This window comes from Eumetopias jubatus, unplaced genomic scaffold, assembly GCF_037043125.1.
Source record: "Eumetopias jubatus isolate StellerSeaLion01/CBP00866 unplaced genomic scaffold, mEumJub1_p1.0 scaffold_16, whole genome shotgun sequence".
NCBI classification, from domain to species: Eukaryota; Metazoa; Chordata; class Mammalia; order Carnivora; family Otariidae; genus Eumetopias; species Eumetopias jubatus.
In genome coordinates this window covers 28,113,196-28,136,204 of record NW_028274822.1, presented here as the reverse complement: position 1 = coordinate 28,136,204, position 23,009 = coordinate 28,113,196, and the positions used below count along the sequence as shown (strand labels likewise).

The window sequence follows — 23,009 nt, the reverse complement described above, 5'->3', positions numbered from 1 at the left end:
AAATTATCAACAAGGGTTTAAAAACACCTGTGAACTCACGTATGCACCCATTGGGTGCCCAATTGTCCCTCTGCTCTCCAGCTCAGGGGATCCTCTACAAAACCACAGGGACCGGCTGACAGCAGACCCTTGCAGCACAAAATCTTGGGGAGCCTTGTCAGCCACCTACCTGGTCCAGAGTTCTTGCTCAGCAGTTGTCTCCATGCTCATAACTACATGTCCTCTGATGTCGTGGCCAGGAGGATTTTCCCCCTGTCCAAGCTGGGAGGAGGGACCCCTTTGGGGATGCTCAAGGACCACCCAACCCTGAGTGAGACGGGCAGGGGTCGGGATGGTGACACCTCCACGGGTCAGGCACAGAGCTGTACATATACCCTTACCAAACCTCATCACATCCATATAAAAGAAGGAAACCTACCCCCATGTTAGAGGGAGGAATCTGAGCCTCGGAAAGGGTAGCTCACATACCTAAGGGAAAACATCTAGGAACGGACAAAGTAAGGATTCAAGCTCAGGTCCGTCTGACTCAGAAGCCCACGTGCCAGCACAATCTCAAATACACCCCCTAGCAGGGCTGCATTTTGTGAGCGGCCCCTCTGGGGTGACTTTGCAGGGACCGGCAGAGAGGGTGGCGAGGCTAGGATGGAGGAGGAGGTCGTTCTGCCAAGAAGCCTTGAGACCCAATCCCGACCAGGGCCACTGAGGCAGGAGGCTGCATGTGTGCCGTGTGGAGGTGGCTGCAGGATGAGGTCTCTAACAACCTGTGGATGGCCAAGTTGATTAAGTTAATCAGTGAGTTGATGAAAGGCAAACAAGGATCAGCAGCTGGAAATATTGGACGGTGCTGAAGGGCATCGAAGTACAAACTTTGGTGTTAGGCTTTGGACAAGTTATTTAAACTCTGTGAGCCTCAGTTTCCTTATCTGCAGAACAGGGATAATGGCATTTACCCTCGTAGGACTTTTGCAATGGTTGAAGGACTGACGGGAATAAATTGGTTTGCACAGTGCTCTGCACATACAGTGAACCCTCAACCGCTCGTGCCATTCTTATCATGATCATTCTTATTGCTGTGGTATAGGGATGGTAGCCCATTTGCCTAAGAAACTCCTGGAAACTGGTATGGTTCCTTTCATTCCCCTACCGGGCCCTTTGGCTATCCTCTTATGATTCATTTTTCTCTTTCAGGGTAACCTAGGAGCTTATTTTTGCCTTATTTTACCAGGACAAAATGTTGGAGGGAGATTTCCCTGAAGCTCAGAACTGTAATCATGAACCCCGACTTCTGGCCTCCCTCCTAGGCCCTGACACACACACCCTAAAACAGGGGACCCTGTGGTTTCCTAAGTGTCCAATGGGGGGAGCCAGCGAGTCGTGGCTGCCTTGGGGACCTTTGACAAGAGCTATCAGCAATTCCAGGAGGCGGGAGGTCCAGATAAAAGACCATGACATCTGCACATCTCTGTGGGTTGTGTGGTTTTTGCTTTTTTTTTTTTTTTTTAATTCTGCGCTCCAGGAAGTGCACATGAGTTAGAGTCCTGCCATCACCGAGCAAGCCACAAATACTGAATTTTAAGAAGAATGGGGAAAGAAATGGATTTTTCACTTGAATCTTAGACTCCTCTGCTGTGGAATGTTTGTCTCCCGTCCATTCAAAGGCAGCAGTGTTTGTCCTGGGATCCTCACCTGGAGAGAAGGACATTTTGGGGAAACATTTATATGTTTGTTTCCTCCTTACTGGGAAAAAGGGCAGGTTGGGTTCCAGAACATGAACTGCATTCCCCTTGCCCTGCCCACCCTCACACCACACCCCTCAGGACTTTGCTGGCTTCTTACGCCTGGACAGAAGCTGTGTGGAGTCTAAGAGAAAATGAGAAATTTCCAGGCCGGGAGCTGTGTAGCAGCTTGACCCTCAGTTTTTAGTTTTAAGTGATACTATGTTGATCTTTTTTTGTTACAAATATTCTCCAAAATATTTCAGGGTGAGGGTAGTTTCAGAATAGCAAGGGGAAGAAAAAGAGGAACTTGCAGGATTGTCCCTGGGTACAGACCTTGGAACAATGTAGAAAGACAGCAAAGCTGCTGGCACCAAATCAAGAAGGGGGGGGGGACGGGGAGAAGGAGAGGAAGAGAAACATCAGAGAGAGAGACAGAGAGAGGAAGACAGACAGACAGACAGCAGGTGCAGGACAGGGGACTGGCAATGCTTTGGCCGGAGCTCCTGAAGTGGGAGGAGAAAGCCGAGGGCATGGGAATGCCGTGCGGGGTTCTGAGTATAAAACTGTTAGGTGCCTCCTCCCAGCACTATCTGCTCCTAAGCACCCTGCCTTTTACGAGAGCCCAGCAGCGCTTTATCAGCCAGTGCCTTCTGCCGCCGGGCAACCAGCCGGAGCGTGAGTACCCTCCTCAGTTCTATTCGTTTCCAACCGTCCACTGTTGCCAGTTTGTGTGCTTACTCCTAACTGTTGCTCTTTCACCCTGTTTTTCTTTTTTAATGGAGAAATATGCCTCAGATGGCTGCAACTGAGTAGAAGCAGCAAAGTCAGAGTCCTGGGAGGCAGGAAAGCAATTTCCCAAAGCCACGGGCTTCTTCCTAGAAGCCTGCAAGCCATGTCTTTGCCCACGATCTCTGAAACTGGGTGGGAGCAGCTCCTGAGCTCCGTGTGCAAGAGGGGTTCGAGCAAGGAGTCCACTTCATGTGCCAAATGCCTCGGGGTTCATCAGTGCTAGAGAGGAGTTTCAAACTGTGTTTGTGAAATAATTGAGTGAAGCTGGGGACATATCAATATGACTCCAAAAAAGCAGGGTTCGGGGAATGGCCCTTTCAAATATGGCTCTGCGCCCCACCCTGAATGTGCCGTCTTGCTGAAGGCAGTGTGCTTGCTACCCACCGGGAGAACCTGGTCTCCACCCCTGGCAGCTTCTTTGCAGCCGCATTTTCTGGTGTGGAATTCAGACCCCAAGGCTTCTAGGAGTGGTGCCTTCTGAGGACAGAAGTGTTTTCATCAGGAGATAGGAATACCCAACAGCATTGTCTTTGTTTCTGATTAAAGAAAACTGAGCACCTCCTACCGCTTGGAACCAAAACCCACCCAAAATAAAGATTATCGTAAGTACCAAATAAATGTCAATGCTTAAATTCTCTTCATGACAGAGCATGAATGTTTAAATGTTTTCCTCTATATCTGTATCCAAAACTTTGTATTATTTTTTTAAAGTGATACTTGAGCCACAGAAAATTGAAGACTTTCGGGTCTCTCCAATTGCACAGATTTCTAATGTACACTGAGTTTTATTGCATGTAATCAAATAGGAAATGCTGGTTGAATTGAAATCTTGATATTGCCTCGCATTAGAATAAGTACTGCTTCGTTTCACAAGTGATTTGGGTTATGAAAGGTGCTTTCTGACTCCTGCTGGAAAGCTCACCAGGTGCAGCTTCCAGAATATTCCTGGGATGTTCACTTTAGCACATACAGGCTTGTTGTGGATGTGTCAGTGATACAAAAGAATGAGACTCACTTTGACTACATGTCTGTTCGTCAGAAGAGTTCCTGCTTCCAGCTAGGGCATAAGGTGAAAGTGGGGGTGACGGGGCCCTTGGTTGTTGTTCGCCCCCACCCAGGGTTATTTCAAGCCAGTCATGAAGACAGCCTGTGTGCGCTATGTCACTGAGCCCTGACGCACACTGCAGACCCCATCACTCAGGAGCTGCTCCTCACTGTTTACTTGAATAGAATCTCGGGTGGCATTAATGTGCCTGGCTCCAAGAAGACAAAGAACCACCACAGCTTCCCTATTGCATAAAGCTCACTCTGCCGAGGAGACTTGGATGGTCCCCACTCTGAACCTCAGTTTTCTCTTCTATAAAGTGAAGGCTTAAATTGTGTCCTCTTTACAACCTCACCTAGCTCTCAAATGTTTCTCTCTGGGCTCTATGAAAATATGATGGTGAGCTCAAAGATATTGTCCTTCTAAATGTGTGTGATTTGGGTGGTGGGGGGAAAGAGGGGGTATGCAGGGGCCAAAGGGGTAAACACCTACACGGAGGGAACATGACAGTCCCTGCTTGTCTCTTTCTTCTTTCTTTCTTTCTTTTTTTTTTTTTTAACTGCAAATAAGATGAGAGTCCTACCACTGGTTTTTCTTAATGCTGTTCTTTATCAAACAAACAAACAAAAATACATAATGCAACCCACAGACACTTCTGTTGGTACTTAACTAGCCAAATAATTTAACCATGGATAAACACATACACACACCTTTTTTTTCCTGAGACTGTCAATAGTATTTTCCACAATTGTGGATTTTTCAAATCAAACGAGTAGAAGAAAGTAAAAATTAAATAAAGGAGGGACAAAAAAAATACCACATATACACAACTTTTCTGGAACTTCTGAAAGAAGAATGATATCCTTGGATGCAGTGGACCTTTTTTTAAAAAATAAAACTTACAAAAAGTTCCCACACCTGTTGAATTCAGCTAAGAATTGTTTTTTATTAACAAGGTGATATCCAATATTTAACAATTCTTGCTCTGATACAAGAAAAAATGCCATTCAGCAGGCTCTCAGACTGGGCTCTTGCTGTGCATTAAGAGTGTGGCTTTTATCTTATTTCAGAAAATAGAGCCCACCCCATGCCTTCTTCTCCTATTTGTAAAGAACAAGGCTGAGGGAAATTGTTGCATCGGTATTGGTCCCCTAACAGTTTGCCTGAAGCATGTCAGAGCCTGAAGCCCACCCCTCCCTCTGGACAGGCTTCAGATCTGCAACCTCCCGCTGGTAGAGAAACGCAGCAGAACAAAATCTGTGCATTGGTCTCTGTGCGGGATGGTTTGCTATCATTTTTTCCTTTTATTTAAGCAAAGTAAAATGAACGTTTGGTGGCTGTAGTCAGCTCACTGTCTCTCCTTGCTGATGGAGAAGCCTGCCCTCTCTGTTGGAGGTCTCCATCTAGGGCCACGGCTCTGCCCCCCAGGACCCCACTGGGGGCACTCCTGCCTCACTCCATCCTGCCTTCCGCGTGCTCATCCTGCTGATTCACGTCTTTTTGCCCTTTGTCAAGTATGGAGAGAGAGGAAGGATGAATGGACAGTCTTTGGTTGCTGCGCTGGTGATGCCCCTAGTGGTCGTCTTTGGAAGGACCCCTGTGGAGATAAGGCTGGGGAGGCCGCGCTCAGAGGCTTCGCCGGGCTCAGCATGGCCCCAGCACAGGGGCCCCCGGATCAGGTATGCTCCCTCGGTGCAGCCTCTGATTTCGAGAACGTGGGCGCCTGCCCTCCAAGCTCTGGTGTGTCTCTTCGGAACAGAGCCCGGGAAGTGGGGTCCTCATGCTCTGCTGAGGGGCAGCGGGATGCACGGGAGTCTTGGTCCTGAAAGTCACACAGCACTCAACTTGGGTAAGACTGAACTACTGAGTTTTGAGAACAGTGGAAAAGCTAGGAAAAAGGAGTCTGGGGTTTTAATCTTACCTTGCTGCTACTTATTTCGAGCTTCTTCCCTTTATTTTCTTGTGTTTTTAGTTAAATTTAATGACCAACTTAGATTTGAGAAATCTGAGCATCAGTAGAAGTCCCCGGCTGCATTGCCTTCCTGATCAGAATTCTTAAAGTTCTCCAAAAAACTGCAAATAGTCACGTGTGATAAAATTCTAGGGTGAACTACAACCTCGAAGTTACTGGTTTCTCATAACCAGTTCTCCTGCCTGAGTTCTGGAGCAAGTCTTCAGGATCTGAAGGGCTCTGGAAATGTTCAGTAGTTCAGAATAAATGGTTCATGGGCGGGGTCTGCCACAGCACCGTCTGCTTACCCTGGGAGAGGAGCCCTCTCTCTTGGGCATGGTACCCTGACAAACCATCCCAACACGCAGGTACTAGGGAGACAAATCACAATAAGCCTTCTTCTATATGCTGGGCTGTGGACTCCTGACAAAAATAACTCAGTCTTTCACTTTGGGAGGCTCGGCAAGGAGCTCAGGCCAAGCAGGTTCTAGATCATGTCTGACCAGTTATAGTATCGGGTTTGGCATCTGTATCTCCAAAATCTCTGAGCCGATGGTGTATTTAAAACCCTCTAAAATAAGTAAATATACGCTGGAAATTTCGAGAACATGAATTTGTTCACCCTGAAATCACCTATACACTTTATTGTTTCTCCGGTTGATGGAAAAACTGTCATGTTTTCATTCAATGCTGCCTCTGTAGGAACAGATCTACTCAGTTATAGAAACTCAAAGCAATTGTGTCTGAGCCTCTCGCCGTCGCCTCTCATAAATTGGTCCTGCTTTACAAATGGGTCACTGGAGCTGAGGAAGGAGCTTACTGAGCAATGTTGTCAGTTATGAGATTTAAAGAGGAAGATATATTGAAAATAAATGATAGCTATCATTAGCTATTATTTATAAAATAAAAGGTAGTTTTTCATAATTGCTTAAAATTCGAATCGTTTTCCATGTTTCACTATGGGTCCAGCTGAGCTCCCTATAGCCTAAGTTTTGGTTCCTGACCTCCAGCAGTTTTCGATTTAAGAATTTCTTAATGCCAGGGAGCCTGGATGGCTCAGTTGGTTAAGCATCTGCCTTTGATTCGGGTGATGATCCCAGAGTCCTAAGATCGAGCCCCACCACGTCGGGCGCCCAGCTCAGCCGAGAGTCTGCTTGTCCCTCTGCCCCTCCCCCAGCTCATGTTCACACTTGCGCTCTCTCTGTCTCTCATCCTCAAATAATAAAATAAAAATAAAATCTTAAAAAAAAAAAGAATTTCTTAATGCCAAGGTTCAAGGGCAATCTCACAAGTGCAGGTGTGTAACACTGTTTGGCCAAGACGAAATGAGCTTGGTCTAGAATTCATTGCATAAACAGCTTCTGCTTTGTGTAATGATTAATGGCTGGCCATTGTTTAAAAGCAGGACACTTAGTTGGGTGGTGAAATAATGCAGTTGAAGTATGGTGGCTACTCAATTAAAAAATCAGCTATCCACATTGATTTTTGTACTGGGATTAATAGAAGCCCAAACTAGAGTCAGGACTGCAAAAACTAAACATTTTAAAAAGGCATAACTTTATTATCTCTTAATAGGTGTTCGTTGGCTATGATAAATGCAACAAGGCCAGGGCCAAAACTGTCTGTGAGAGCCCCCTGTTCACAGCCTGGCCCCAGGGAGATGGGCTCGTTTATCTGCATAGATTTGGGGTATTGCCTTGGTTGTGTCTTCTACCCCTGTGGCTTCAGCTTTCCACTGGTGCCTTCTGGGGTCTGAGAGTTTTGATGTTTTCCTACTCCACACTTACCTGGATGTGCTCTTGGCACTTCCTGCATGCTCAAGGTGGTTTGCCGATGTCTTTCTCCCTTTGCCTCCCTCTGGGATTACATCACTGATATTCTTTTGTATCTACCATTGGCACTGTGAAAACTTCATTTTTGTCTAGAGGGTACCATTCTGATGATGTTGGTGCTTTCCTATCACACTGTTATCATGAGAAGTGAAGAGTCTTGTAGTGAACCCAAGTCACGGTTATATTAGTATTTTTCTGAGGCATGCTTACTATAACCATGTCTTGTATATTCTTATATTGTACAATTCTTAGATTACAGCTTTTTGGTTTTCAATAGCTTGGTTCACTTTTACCTTTTCTAGCTTCTATACCTTATAGAATATTATTCATGACTGTTTTTAAACATTTAAATAACCAATTGCAAAAATAAAGAATATCTGAGGCAGTTGCCCAATGTGGGGACATAGTCAAGCAACCTTTGACTTGGAGAGTATCTGTGAGGGGCTTTACTTAGGCTGTGTCAGCACACAGAGATCGTTTTGTAAATAATTCTGCCTTGTCAAACCTTTAAAAACAAAACTGTTTTTGTAAAATGGAAACTTAATTTAAAAAGGCTGCTTGGGACTCCTGGGGAAGATGGCAGAGTAGGAGGACCCTAAGCTCACCTCGTCCCATGGATACAACCAGATAACACTCACATTAGTGTAAAGAACCCAGAAAACGATCCAAAGACTGGCAGAACAAACTCCACAACTAAAGGTAGAGAAGAGGTCACATCAAAGAGGGTAGAAAGGGCGAAGATGCGCTCAGGAGCCAACGACCCACAGGTTGGTCCACATCAGGAGGAAGCTGCACGCCTGGAGAGGGGAGAGAACAGACCCCCACAGCAGGGAACCCACACTGGGAGGGCGAATCCCCATAACGGTTGGCTTTGAAAACCAGAGGGACTGAATTTCATGAGTTCTCACAATTAGCAGGACTTAAAACCTGAAATTTTAAAAATCAGTGGGCTTGGCTCTAGGAGAGCAGAGAGGGAGAGAGGAAACTGAGACCCCAGGCCTGCTTAAAGAGACAGCACAACAAACAGCCCCATGGAGACACAACATAAAAAAACAGCAGTTTGAAAAATTCCTGGGGCATACAGGAGGGAGAGTTATTTACTCATCTCAGAGCATGTCCCGGAGGGACAGAGATCACTGGGGGACTCCTCCAGGAAGAAAGGAGCTGGCAGACACCATTTCCCTCCCACGCCCCCCAGCATAATCACACAGACACCTGCAGGGGGAACCAGCCGTTGCTGATACTCTCTACCGAACTTGCTAATACTGCTTCCCCACTGCTCCGCCCCCTCCAGACAAACCTGCCCCAGTCCCAGCACTGCGGAGGGGCCCCTTTTGCTCAGAGCCAATTCAGGACGGTGCCTCAGGCTTAGCAGGGTGCAAGCAGCCCCAACAGGGACCAGCACCACTCCAAAGTGAGTCCTGTCCCCGGGAGAGGGGAAGAGAACCATGTACACCAGTCAGCCTGCAGCCCCCACAGTGGGCTCGGGGAAGACATCAAGCCTGACTGCAGGCCCTGCCCACCCACAAAAGCTTCTCAGAAGACAAGACAGGGAGAACAGCCTGAGGTTCGGCGCTACTGCATCTCTGGCAAGTGCCTGGCCTGACTCAGCTCAAACCCAAGGCATCGAAGATTATCCCACTATTAATACCAAGACCAAACCCTGCACACAAGAGGCAAAGAAGGTCACTGCAGATGACTGGACTGAAGGAAAAAGCAGCTCAGACACAACAACTGTGTGCACAACACACATAGAAGACACCACTGGAGCACCAGGTTCTGGTGAACATTGCAGGGCACTACAATGGTCTTCGTAAGGTCATTACTTTCCAGTGCGGGAGACACAGCTGACTTTCCTAACACAGAGAAACAGATGCAGAGACTTAGACAAAAGGAGGAGACAGAGGAATATGTCCCAAATGAAAGAACAGGGCAAAATCACAGCAAGAGATCTAAGTGAAATGGAGATAAATAATGTGCCTGATAGAGAATTTAAAGAAACGATCATAAAGATACTCACTGGACTTGAGGAAAGAATGGAGGACATCAGTGAGACCCTTAATGATGAGATTAAAAAAAAAAAAAGAACCAATCAAAGATGAGAACATAATAAATGAAATTAAAAATACACTAGACGGAATAAATAGAAGACTGGAGGAAGCAGAAGAATGAATCAGTGACCTAGAGGACAGAGTAAAGGAAAGCAATCAAGCTAAGCAGGTAAAGGGGGAAAAAAATAAGCAAAAATGAGAATAGACTTAGGGAACTCAGCAACACCATCAAGCGTAATAACATTCACATTATAGGGATCCAGAAGAAGAAGAGAAAGAAAGGGGAACAGAAAATTTATTTGAAGAAATAATAGCTGAAGCTTTCCCAAATCTAGAGAAGGAAACAGAAATCCAGATCCAGGAGGCACAGAGAGCCCCCAATAAAATCAAACCAAGGAGGTGCCCACCATGACACATAGTAATTAAAATGTTAAAAAGTAGTGATAAAGAGAGAATTTTAAAAGCAGGAAGAGAAAACACATACGGGGAAACGTCGTAAGGCTATCAGCTAATTTTTCAACAGAAATTTTGCAGGCCAGAAGAGAGTGGCATCATGTATTCAAAGTGCTGAAAGGAAAAAAAAATCTGCAGCCAAGAATACTCTATCCAGCAAGGCTATCATTCAGAGTAGAAGGAGAGATAAAGAGCTTCTGAGACAAACAAAAGTTAAAGAAATTCATGACCACTAAACCAGCCCTACAAGAAATATTAAAGGAGACTCTTTGAGTGAAAAGGAAGGACCATAAGCAAGAGAAAGGAAAGTAGGAAGCACAAAAGCAGTAAACATAAATATATCTGTAAAAGTCAGTCAAAGGATTCACAAAATAAAAGAATGTAACGTATGACACCACATACCTAAAATATGGGGGCTAGTAGAGTAAAGAATGGGTTCAAACTTAAGTGACCATCAACTTAATATAAACTGCTGTATACAGAAGATGTTATATACAAACTGAATGGTTACCACAAATCAAAACCCAGTAATAGATATGCAAAATTAAAGAGAAAGGAATCCAAATATATCACTAAAGAAAGCCAACTAATCATGAGAGAAGAGAGCAAAAGTAGAAAGGAACAGAGAAGAACTACAAAACAACCATAAAACAAGGAACAAAATGGCAATAAATACATACCTATCAATAATTACTTTGAATGTATATGGACTAAATACTCCAATCAAAAGACATAGGGTGGCAGGATGGATTAAAGGAGAAGGAGAAGGAGAGGGAGAGGGAGGGGGAGGGGGAGGGGAAGGGGAAGGGGAATCATCTATATGCTGCCTACAAGGGACTCATCTCAGACCTGAACACATGTACAGATTGAAAGTGAAGGGATGGAGAAACATTTATCATGCAAATGGATGTGAAAAGAAAGCTGGGGTAGCAATACTTATATCAGACAAAATGAACTTTAAAATAAAGATAGTAATGAGACAAAAAAAGAACACTATATAATAATAAAGGGAAAAATCCAACAAGAAGGTATAACAATTGTAAATATTTATGCATCCATCATGGAAGCACCCAAATACTTAAAACAGTTAGTAACAAACATAAAGGAAATCACTGATATTAATACAATAATAGTAGGGCACGTTAACACTCCACTTAACATCAATGGACAGATCATCCAAACAGAAAATCAACAAGGCAACAGTGGCTTTGAATGACACATTGGATCAGATGGATTTTAACAGATATAGTCAGAACATTCCATCCTGAAACAGCAGAATACACATTCTTTTAAAGTGCACATGGAACATTCTCCAGAATAGATCACATATTACACCACAAAACAAGTCTCAACAAATTCAAAAAGACTGAAGTCATACCATACATTTTTTTCTGACCACAACACTATGAAATTAGAAATCACAAGAAAAAACCTGGAAAGAACACAAATACATGGAGGTTAAATAACATGCTATTAAACAATGAATGGATCAACCAAGAAATCAAAGATTAAATCCAAAAATACACGGAAACAAATGAAATTGAAAACACAAGGGTCCAGGGCGTCTGGGTGGCTCAGATGGTTAAGCGTCTGCCTTTGGCTCAGGTCTTGATCCCAGGGTCCTGGGATCGAGTCCCGCATCAGGCTCCCTGCTCCTTGGGAGCCTGCTTCTCCCTCTGCTTCTCTCTCTCTCTCTCTCTCTCCCTCTGTCTCTCATGAATAAATAAATAAAATCTTAAAAAAAAAAGAAAGAAAACACAAGGGTCCAAAATCTTAGGGATGCAAAAGCATTTCTAAGAGGGATGTATAGCAACACAGGCCTACGTCAAGAAGCAAGAAAAATCTCAAATACAACCTAACATTACACCTAAAGGAGCTAGAAAATGAAGAACAAACAAAAGCCAAAATCGGTAGAAGGAAGGAAATAATAAAAATTAGAGTAGAAATAAATGATGTAGAAATTTAAAAAGCAAAAGAACAGATTGATGAAACCAGGAGCTGGTTCTTTGAAAAGAGCAAAAAAATTGAGAAACCTTTAGCCAGAATCATCAAGAAAAAAAGAGAGAGAGTATTCAAATAAACAAAATCACAAAAGAAGAGCAATAACAACTACCACCACAGAAATACAAAAGATTGTAAAAGAATATTACAAAAAAACTAGAGGCCAACAAACTGGACAACCTAGAAGAAACAGATAAACTCCTAGAAACATATAACCTCCAAAAACTGAGTCAGGAAGAAATAGAAAATTTGAACAAACTGCTTATTGGCAATGAAATTGAATCAGTGATCAAAAACTCCCAACAAACAAAAGTTCAGGACCAGATGGCTTCATGGGTGAATTCTACCAAAGATTTAAAGAAGAGTTAATATCTGTTCTTCTTAAACTCTTCCAAAAAATAGAAGAGGAAAGAAAACTTCCAAATTCGTTTTAGGAGGCCCATATTACCCTGATGCTAAAACCAGATAAAGACACTACAAAAAGGAGAACTACAGGCCAATATCTCTGATGGAAATAGATGCAAAAGTCCTCAACAAAATACTAGCAAACCAAATCCAACAATACATTTAAAAAATCATTCACCACAATCAAGTGGGATTTATTCCTGGGATGCAAATGTGGCTCAGTATTCAAAAAATCAATCAACATGGTACATCACATCAGTAAGAGAAAGGATAAAAAAATATATGATTATTTCAATAGATGCAGAAAAAGCGTTTGACAAAGGACAACATCCATTCATGATAAAAACTCTCAGCAAAGTAGATTTAGTGAGAACATACCTCAATATAATAAAGGCCACATTGAAAAACCCACAGCTAACATCATACTCGGCGAAAAATTGAGAGCTTTCCCCCTAAGATCAGAAACAAGACAAGGATGTCCACTCTCATCACTTTAACTCAACATAGTAGTGGAAGTCCTAGCCACAGCAATCAGTCAACAAAAAGAAATAAAAGGCATCCAAATTGGTAAGGAAGCAGTAAAACTTTAACTATTTGCAGAAGATAGGATACTATATATAGAAAACCTTAAAGACCCAACCAAAAAAGTGCTAGAACTGATAAATGAATTTAGTAAGATCCCAGGATACAAAATTAATGTACAGAAATCTGTTGCATTTCTATACTCCAATAATGAAGCAAGAGAAAGAGAAATTAAGAAAGCAATCCCATTTACAATTGCACCAAAAATAATAAAATACCTAGAAATAAGCTTTACCAAGGAGATGGAAAACCTGTACTCTGAAAACTATAAAATATTGATGAAAGAAATTAAATATGATACAAACAAATGGAAAGATATTCCATGCTCATGGATTGGAAGAACAAATATTGTTAAAATATCCATACTACCCGAAGTAATCTACAGATTTAATGCAATTGATAACAAAATACCAAGAGCATTCATCACAGAACTAGAACAAATAATATTAAAATTTGTATGGAACCACTAAAGACCCAGAATAGCCAAAACAACCTTGAAAAAGAAAAAAAACAACTGGAGGCATCACAATTTCAGATTTCAAGTTATACTACAAAGATGTAGTAATCAAAACAGTATGGTACTGACACAAAAACAGACATATAAATCAATGGAACAGGAGAGAAAGCCTAGGGAAAAACACACAATTATATGATCAGTTAATCTTCAACAAAAGAGGCAAGAACATGCCATGGGAAAAAAGACAGTCTCTTCAACAAACGATGCTGGGAAAACTGGTCAGCTACATGCAAAAGAATGAAACTGGACCACTTGCTTATACCATACACAAAGATAAATTCGAAATGGTTTAAAGACCTAAATGTGAGACCAGAAACCATAAATATCCTAGAAGAGGCAGGAATTTCTCTGACACTGATATTTCTAGGTATGTTTCCTGAGGTAAGGGAAATAAGAGCAAAAATAAATTACTGGGACTACATCCAAAAAAAAAAAAAAAAGGTTCTGCACAGCAAAGGAATCAACAAAACTAAAGGACAACCTACTGAATAGGAGAAGATATTTGCAAATGATATAATGGATAAAAGGTTAGTATCCAAAAGGTATAAAGAACTTACATAATTCAACACCCACCCCCAAATAATCCAATTAAAAAATATGGGCAGAAGACATGAACAGACATTTCTCCAAAGAAGACATTCAGATGGCCAAAAGACACAGGAAAAGAGGCTCAACATCACTCATCATCAGGGAAATGCAAATCAAAACCATAATGAGATATCACCTCCCACCTGTCAGAATAGCTACAATTAAAAACAGAAAAAACAACAAGTGTTGGTGAGGTTGTGGAGGAAAAGGAACCCTCATGTACTGTTGGTGGGAACGCAAACTAAGGCAGCCACTGTGGAAAACAGTATGGAGGTTCCTCAAAAAGTTAAAAATACAACTACCCTATGATCCAGTAATCACACTACTTGGTATTTACCCAAAGAATATAAAAACACTAATTTGAAAGAACATATGAACCCCCATGTTAATTGCAGCATTATTTACAAGAGCCAAATTATGGAAGGAGCCCAGGTGTCGAAAGAAGATGTGGGGTATATACAAAGGAATATTATTCAGTCATGAAAACAAATGAAATCTTGCCATTTGCAACAACATCGATTGAGCTAGAGAGCATAATGCTGAGTGACATACATCAGAGAAGACAAATACCATATGATTTCACTCATATGTGGAATTTAAGAAACAAAACAAACAAAGGAAAGAAAAAGACACAAACCAAAAGCAGACGCTTAACTGTAGAGAACAAAGAGATGGTTGCCAGAGGAGAGATGGGTGGGGGGGTGCGTGAAATAGGTGAAGGGGATCAAGAGCACACTTACCCTGATGAGCACTGAGTAACGTATAGAATTGTTGAATCACCATATTGTATACCTGAAACTAACATAACACTCTCCTAATTATATTGGAATTAAAGTTAAAAACTTAATTTAAAAAAAAAAAGCCTGCTCATCTTGGGAAGTGGCTGTTTGATCTGCAATTGTGAGTGCCATTTTGTAACCTAACATCTGGCTCCTTTGGCCGACAGCATGAATCTTAAGTACTTGGTCTTAGCTCTTCCTATATTATTATTTCAGTCAGTATGTTGAAATTAAATATTTTTCAGTCTTTTCCACCAGACTGAGCTCTTTTAGTGTAGGATGTAGGTGTTCTATGGATTTTTGTTGAATTAGAAACGGGACCTTAGGAAACTCAAGGCCAGAACCTTCTCATGGTAGCATTAAAGACAGTGATGACAAAAGTAGTATGGGATTAGGATTTGGGTAATAATCTCCATGACAATGGTTCAAGAGGAAATTGGTGCTTTTTAGTCCCCTGGGATGTCATGATACAAATGAAGTGCTTTTTAACTCATCCTCCGTGGCTACTGCAACCAGGCCCAGTGCTAGCCAGTCTGAAGTGTTCTGCATTAGGATGTTTATGAGCTCTGTCCTTTCCTCAAGGAGCCAGAGGAAGAGATAACCATGGAGGATAGTCCCACTATGGTTAAAATGGACCAGGGTGAAAACCAGGTTTTACCAAGTCCAAGAAGAAGGTACCTCCCCAAGGCACTTGGCTACGTCACCGGTGATATGAAAGAATTTGCCAGCTGGCTTAAAGGTATTTATGTTTCCATCCCTTGGAGAGATTGGGGGAAATGGCTTGCTGGTTCTTCTACTTGTATCTTTCATTACAGTCCCCTGCCTTCTATTGATCTCTCTCCTCTCCAGTTTTTAACTTTTTATCTTTTTTAAAAGATTTTATTTATTTATTTATTATTTGCGAGAGAAAGAGAGAGCACAGGCAGGAGGAGGGGCAGAGGAACAGAAAGAATCTCAAGCAGACTTCCCACTGAGCATGAAGCTTGACGCGGGGCTTGATCCCACAACTCTGAGATCAGGACCTGAGCCAAAATCAAGAGTCAGATGCTTAACCCACTGAGCCACCCAGGTGCCCCAAGATTTTGTTTTTAAGTAATCTCAATACCAAACATGGGGCTCAAATTTACAATCCTGAAATCAAGAGTCACATGCTTTACCGACTGAGCCAGCCAGGCGCCCCTAAATTTTTATCTTCTAACCTGCAAGCCTCTTCAAATATTTTTTTATGGAGATAGTGCTTAGGGCCAGGGACCTACTCATATTAGAGGAAAGTACCTGGCTCCATCCCATAATTTCAGTACTTAAAAACTAAAATTTTACTATTGGTAATTCATTTCTTTAGCTCAAGAGTCTGTACCTCTGAGCATGGTAAATAAGTGCATTCAGTGCTTTCTGCAGTGGAGATTCTAGTAAGGGCAGTGTGGGTTGAGCAAAAAGAAACTGGAGGTTTTCAGGGATCTGGGTACAACTAAAGGGGAAATGGCTCAGAGGGAAAAAGCTTCCAGGAATATCACAAGTTAGTTTCACCTTTATCAGAGGGGATTTTGATGATTTTACTCAGGGTGGGCAGTGGGCGTGGAAAGGAGAACCTTGACTTGTCGCTTCCTTAGCTCTGCCCATCTCATCTCTTCCAGACAAACCACAGGTGCTCCAGTTCGTTGATTGGGTTCTTCGGGGCATATCCCAAGTGGTGTTTGTCAGCAACCCCATCAGTGGAATCCTGATTCTGGTGGGACTCCTGGTCCAGAATCCCTGGTGGGCTCTCAATGGCTGTGTGGGAACAGTGATCTCCACCCTGACGGCCCTATTGCTTGCCCAGGACAGGTAGGTGCATCCATCCCAGCCTGCTCTTCCTGCTTCTGAGAACACAGGAGCTACTCAGTGACTTGGGCGTCAGTGATAAAGCCCCACGCTTCCCAGAAAAACCCACCTTTATTCTACAGAACTCTATATTTGTCTTGAGCTAGAGGTCAGGGGATTATTTATATCCTTTATTATTTCTCTTCAATCATTCACTAAATCATTCTTCTTCAATGATTAATCAGTTATCATCAGCATTTTGTGTGGGTAAAAATGCATATGAGTTCTTTTTTTTTTTTTTTAGATTTTATTTATTTATTTGAGAGAGGAAGAGAGCACAAGCAGGGGAAGGGGTAGAGGGAGAGGGAGAAGCAGACTCCCCACTTAGTAAGGAGCCCAACACAGGGCTTAATCCCAGGACCCCAAGATCATGACCTGAGCCGAAGGTAGACGCTTAGCCGACTGAGCCACCCAGGCAACACAAGCATATGAGTTCTTGAAAAGTCTGGGTGACTTAAAAATCCCGACTAATCCCATTATATATTGTTTTCATGCTTAGTTTGGTAAATTCACTCTTTATAGACAGTGCAAATGTTAGTTCAGTTTCTAGAGAGATGAATAATCACAAATTCCAAGTTAATTAGTTCTGACTTAAGAAGTGTAAGTGTGTCTTCTGAACTATGTGTTGGGTTAAAAATAGCACGTACTTTATAAACTGATCTGTTGTTGAGAAAGTGATAAGCGAACTCCCACCATGGGATTAGACAGCTCCTGACTTTCTAGTTTTGTCAGGGAGGCTGCTGGTCTTCTAGGTGTCCAGGATCAATGAGTAAGCACCAGTGGAGGGTCATTACACAACTAAGCTCTTGTAATATTTACTGTAAGTTACCTAAGGAGCTTCTCAGAGAGAGAATCCGAAAATGTTCCACTTTCCCTTCAGGTCCAAGGGGCCTGATTTGTTCTCCATAGGTCCGGTTAAATCCTATTCCAATGCACATCAGGAAACAGTGCATCCAGTTTCGAGGTGTGGTCCAGGATTGTACCATATCAAATATTCCTTCACTGTTTTGTTACAGCAAAAAATGACCCATTTTCCTTATCAGGTATTATTTAGAAGGCAAGCCATATTCATATGTGTTGATTTTCAATTCTCTTTTACTCTCCTCAGTCCTAAAGAACCACATTAAAATAGCTATCCTGTTTTAAGTGAATACACAGCTTCTGTTGTTTTAACTCTGGTGTTCCACAACTTGCTGACGTTGCCATTAAAGCAATGGCGGCCAAGCATTCAACCCGCAAGTCCCTTGTTGAGAAGGCGAGTCTTTGCCTAGCTGTCCACTGTCCTCACGTATATTCCCAAATTCTAGAAGAGAGTATCACTTCCAGGGTTAAACCAGCAAAAATCCCGTCAATTCCTACATGTCCCAAAAGATTAGTTAAGGAAGACAATAGGTCAACCTTCAGAAGGCTGAGAAGCAAAAAGGAACCCAAGAATGAATTCGGTGCTAAATAGGCACATAAATGGAATACTCTGCCCAGTTAAAGTAATTGTTTTTCTTTGAAATAACTTGGAAATGTATATTTGGAGACCCCAAAATGGAAGCACAGGAAGATGAAAATGTATGCTACGTTGGAAGATTAATGTTTTTAAGGTCACAAACACTACGAAAGTGAATTTACAGTTGGACAATCTTACACCTCTCACCAAGAATGTCAGACTTAGAGGACAGCTTCGTGGAAGAACTCTGTTCAGATGAAAGGCCCTTAATGACGCAGGAGAAATAACTTTCTGAAGGAAAGGCTAAAGGAAGCAGAACGAGCTGCCTCGCTCATTTCCCTTCCTGCACCTGGATGCTGGAATCCTGTCTTGCTAGGACACCCCTGAAGGGGGTTGTTCTATATGCACATTTCTATTTTATCCTTATCTATGTATATTTCATTTTCTCCCATGATTTTAATAGTGTTTGGCTTTTATAGACTTTGGAATAAATTTCTAAATATAATCTCATTTTCTAATGCAAATACGATCTGAAAGTTGCAAGAATCATTTATGTGCAAGTCCAGCCAACGTCCACCCAGGACGTGTCCACACTGTGCCTCTCGCCCACAGGTCAGCAATCGCCGCAGGACTCCAGGGCTACAATGCCACGCTGCTGGGGATCCTCATGGCTGTGTTTTCAGACAAGGGCAACTATTTCTGGTGGCTGTTATTCCCTGTGTCTGCTATGTCCATGACTTGGTAAGTTGTACCTGGTTTTCCAAAATACCTTTTAAAAAAAAAATATGTGGGGGAAGGAGGGAATGGAGAGTTACTGTTTAACGGGTACAGAGCTTCAGTTTTGAAAGATGAAGAATGTTCTAGGAATGGACAGCGGTGATGGTTAGACAACAATGTGAATGAACTGAATGCAAGTGAAACTGCAGACTTTAACATGGTGAACATGGTCAATTTTATGGTACATATGTCTAACAATTTTTAGCAAAATAATTTTTTAAAATTTAGATTCGGGCTATGTCTATTGGAAACAGGAAGCATCAAACACACTGATGCGTGTGACCTTCCATACACACCTCATCCCCGCCCTCATCCCCCGAGACTCTGATGTAATTGGTCTGGGGTGTTGCCTGGGCACTGGGAGTTTTAAAGGCTTGCAGGGGTTTCTAGAGTACAACCAAATTTGAGAACCATGCCCTCCATCAGCGGTCTTCCACCGTGCACACTACCGAATCACCAGCAGGGCTTGTGAAAACACAGCCTGCGGCCCCCCTCCCTAGGACTTCTGATTCAGTCCATCCAGGATGAAGCCTAAGAATCTTCATTTCTGACCAGTTCCCAGGTGAGGTGGCTGATCCAGTAAATACACTTTGAGAACCACTGTATGTGCCTATATGAACTCTCCTTATCCACCTGCCCCTGCTGCCTTCAAAGAATTTCATTACTGAATTCAAAAAAATCCTTCAAAAAAAAGGATTTTTTTAAACTAAATCCTTCACATTAGTTTCTTAAGTCCTTTTTTTGTTTGTTTTTTGGAAGCATACATTTCCTTCTTACTATGGCACATTTAGGATATAAAACACGAACACCCACATGAATGAGTAGTGTGGCCCACTCTGGACAAGGTCTCCAGGACAGCTCCCCGCCCCCCCCCCCCCCGCCAACCGCCTGCATCCACAGGGTTGTGGGAGAGAGTCTGCGGGCAGAGCCAATCTGAGCAGGAAGTAATTTCCGAAAAACAGGCTCAAGGACAGGAGGTGGGTCATCAGCAGGGACTCCCCACACCCCCTCCCATAATCTGGAGTTCTGACCTTAGTGATGGGCTAACAAGTGAGAGCCCAAAAGGGGGCCAGAGACAATCTAATCTAATCTAATCCAGTCCCCCAGGCTACAGACCAGGAAATGGAGGAGTAGTTCCTTGCCAAAGGTCACATAGTTCACCAACTGTTCCTGACTTAAAGCTGTTCCTCCCCTTCCTGCTCCCCCCCCACCCCGAGTTTAAGATCTTTTTCCTCCAGCCCACACCACCTTACATCCTCCCTTGGATAATTGTTTCTCTTTTTCAAAAATAGATATACTAAAGACTCATGAAGATGATACAGAAATTCAAGATGGCGGTTGCCTCTGGTCAGGAGGGAGGGGCTCATGATCATGTACCATGATCAACTAGGTTACACAGGGGCCTCTAACTCTGTGCATAGTATTTTACTTCATGTCTAAAATACTTCAAAAATATTTCTAAAACCTAGATTTCATAAGTCTCCGTGAGCAACCCGAGTATAATTTTTCAAAAGCCAAATAAGCTAAGAGTTGATTTTTGACTTTATGTAAGAATTATTCTCTGACAGGATTTATTCTACGCGTGTTTGTTTTTTTGTTTCAGTTTGGGTTTTTTGGTTCCCTTTCTTTTTCCCCCTGTGAAAAGTTTGCTGAAACAACAGCATGTTAGCATTTTGCCCATGAAACAAAGCCTCTCCACAGTGTAGAGATTCAGTTTGTCAAATGACTTGTCACATGCATGTTCTTCCATTCTGTTTTGTGGTTGTTGTTGTTATTAGTCCAATTTTCTCAAGTGCGTTGAACTCCTTGTTCTGCAAATGGGACCTCCCTGTCTTCACGCTGCCCTTCAACATGGCATTATCAATGTACTTATCGGCCACAGGACATTACAATCCATTCTTCCCAGGCAAATTGTTCAAACCTGTAACCGCGGTTCCCAATATCACCTGGCCTGACCTCAGTGCCCTGCAGGTAAGATATGCTGTCTTCTTGCATTCCTTCCTGACTCTGGAAGACACTCAGTGTCCTCCTGTTTAATTGTTCTTGGGCATCAGAGCCTGATTGAGACTCGGCTTGCTGTCTTCATCTTGCCCCCTAAACCATTTGTTCTACTCCAAAGCTTTGGGCTCTAAGGGTTTGTTTATTATTATCATTGAAGTATAGTTAACATACAGTGTTATATTAGTTTCAGGTGTACAATATAATAATCCAACAATTCTATACATTACTCAGAGCTCATCAAGATATTCTTAATGCCCTTCACCGACTTCACCCATCCCCCCACTCACCTCCCTCTGGTAACCATCCGTTTGTTCTCTGTAGTTAAGGGTCTGGTTTTTTATCTTTTTTTTTTTCTTTGTTCTAAAGGGTTTTTTAAATGACTGCTCAAAGCTAAGTTTCCCCCTCTTTTTCTAAAATCCAGTCCAGAGTATAGGTCCATTGGAAATCAAAGACTCTGTTTCAAACTTGCCCCTTCTTTGGGTGGATGGGATGGGGGCCAGCCCTTGAGGAAGGGCCTCCAGCCTGGAGTTAAGCCCTCCATGACCTGCCTCCTCTGATCAAAAGAGCTGGCAGCTTACTGCTCGGTCTCTTTAAAGAACCTCTGTATTCTGCTTTTTCTTTGGGTAGATCTCAAAGAATATGTACAATAATTCATGGTTCTCAAGCTTTGGTCACCATCAGAATCATTGTTTTTAAATACCAATACAAGCTCCATCTCAGACTCCCCAAATCATAATCTCTGGGGAGGGGGCCTAGGAACCTGTATTAACAAGCTGCCCAAATAATGGTGATGTGGACCAGGGTTTGAGAACCACTATCATAGGATGTATTGCATGTATCTCTTTACAGGTGTGCAGAGAGAATTGCCGTTTTTAAAAAACCTGGTTCACTCCTGTTGGTGTTTATTTAATAACTCTGTTGAAGGTTTCTTGACTAAGAGGATGCTTAAAATCAGAGGAAAACAAACAAACCAAAAGCACCTTTTTTGATGAGCAAAGGCTGGCTTTCCCACTCTCAGGTCACATAACCCCTTTTGCTGTCCGCTTTGCTGAGCCATCAAAATGCGTGAGGAGCTCAGGCAGGCTTTTCTTTACATTCTTGCCCAGAAAATAAATGGGAGCTTTTGGAAATAACTTAGAAAATCAAATGCTTATTCGAACTACCCACAAAAAACAATATTATAGTGTTAATTGATCTAAAACTGCCCTGTCCAATACAGTAGCTATTTGGCCCCACGTGGCTATTTTAACTTAAATGTGAAATTCATTACAATGAAATAGAATTAAAAATTCAGTTTCTTAGCCTTACTAGCCACACTTCAGGCACTCAGTGGCCACATACAGAATATTCGCCACCATGGAAGTTCTGTTGGACGGTACTGATCTGCGGAAGTAAGGGTCTTCTCCTCACTCTGAGCTACCACCCCAACATCAGCACCCTTCTTTCCCATCTCGCCCAACTCCCCGCCTCCCTGGCTCCCTGAGGGGTAGTTCTGCCATCAGTTCTGAGGGGAAGCCTATGCAGTCTTTGCCTGTGTCAAGTTCCCTGGTCTAGACAAACAGGAAACGATCTTGTGTAGACATGAAGATCCACTGTGAGCTGGAAAATTCAGGGTCCATCTTAGGATAGAATCAAACTCACAGTCCGGTCCTGTGCTCTGCACAAGGACCGGAGCAGGGTTTGCAAGCCGGTGTTAGATCCCGCCTAATGCATGAGGGGAGGGGGCAGTTCCTCGTGCCAGCAGGGTCCCCTGTAGCAGAGTCACTGCCTCCCCAAGGTCGCTCAAAAGATGTACATGTGATGTGGGGCAAGTAAATGGACTTGGTCACAAAGGAGCCTAATGTGGCTAATTATGCCTCTCCTGGCCCGACCAGAAGTGCCATTTTAAAGAATTATTGTCTGTTAGCTTCAATCAAACCCTGTACCTTCCCAAAAACTGCCATTCTGTTGAGCACATTAGCTGACATCAGGCCTCAGCCAGAACAGGAAACTGTGACATTCGCATGTAGTTTGGTGTTTTGAGGACTAACTGGCAGTTGTTGGTAAGTGGAAGAAGCCAAGGATATTCTGTCTTAAATTAATACATGTTCTGTGATTCCTCAGCTCAATTCACAGCGCTCACCATAGCACATACCCTCCCCCATGTGAATTGTGTAAGACTGATGAATCATAGACTTGTACCTCTGAAACAAATAATATATTATATGTTTAAAAAAAAGAAG

General features: G+C 42.7%; 1 protein-coding gene across 10 annotated transcripts in view; it reads left to right on the top strand.

Annotated features, from left to right (window-relative positions):
• Nucleotides 1-23,009, top strand: part of SLC14A1 (solute carrier family 14 member 1 (Kidd blood group)) — a 45,742-nt gene that overhangs the window by 12,226 nt on the left and 10,507 nt on the right. For 2 of the 10 annotated variants that reach the window (XM_028098207.2, XM_028098206.2), the window contains exons 3-8: nucleotides 3,054-3,109; nucleotides 5,068-5,231; nucleotides 15,294-15,450; nucleotides 16,346-16,535; nucleotides 18,622-18,750; nucleotides 20,565-20,757. In XM_028098207.2, the coding sequence (XP_027954008.1) occupies nucleotides 5,202-5,231; nucleotides 15,294-15,450; nucleotides 16,346-16,535; nucleotides 18,622-18,750; nucleotides 20,565-20,757 (699 nt within the window). In that variant the 5' untranslated portion in view covers nucleotides 3,054-3,109; nucleotides 5,068-5,201. The other 8 variants (XM_028098208.2, XM_088019655.1, XM_028098205.2 and 5 more) reach the window with 7 other exon arrangements.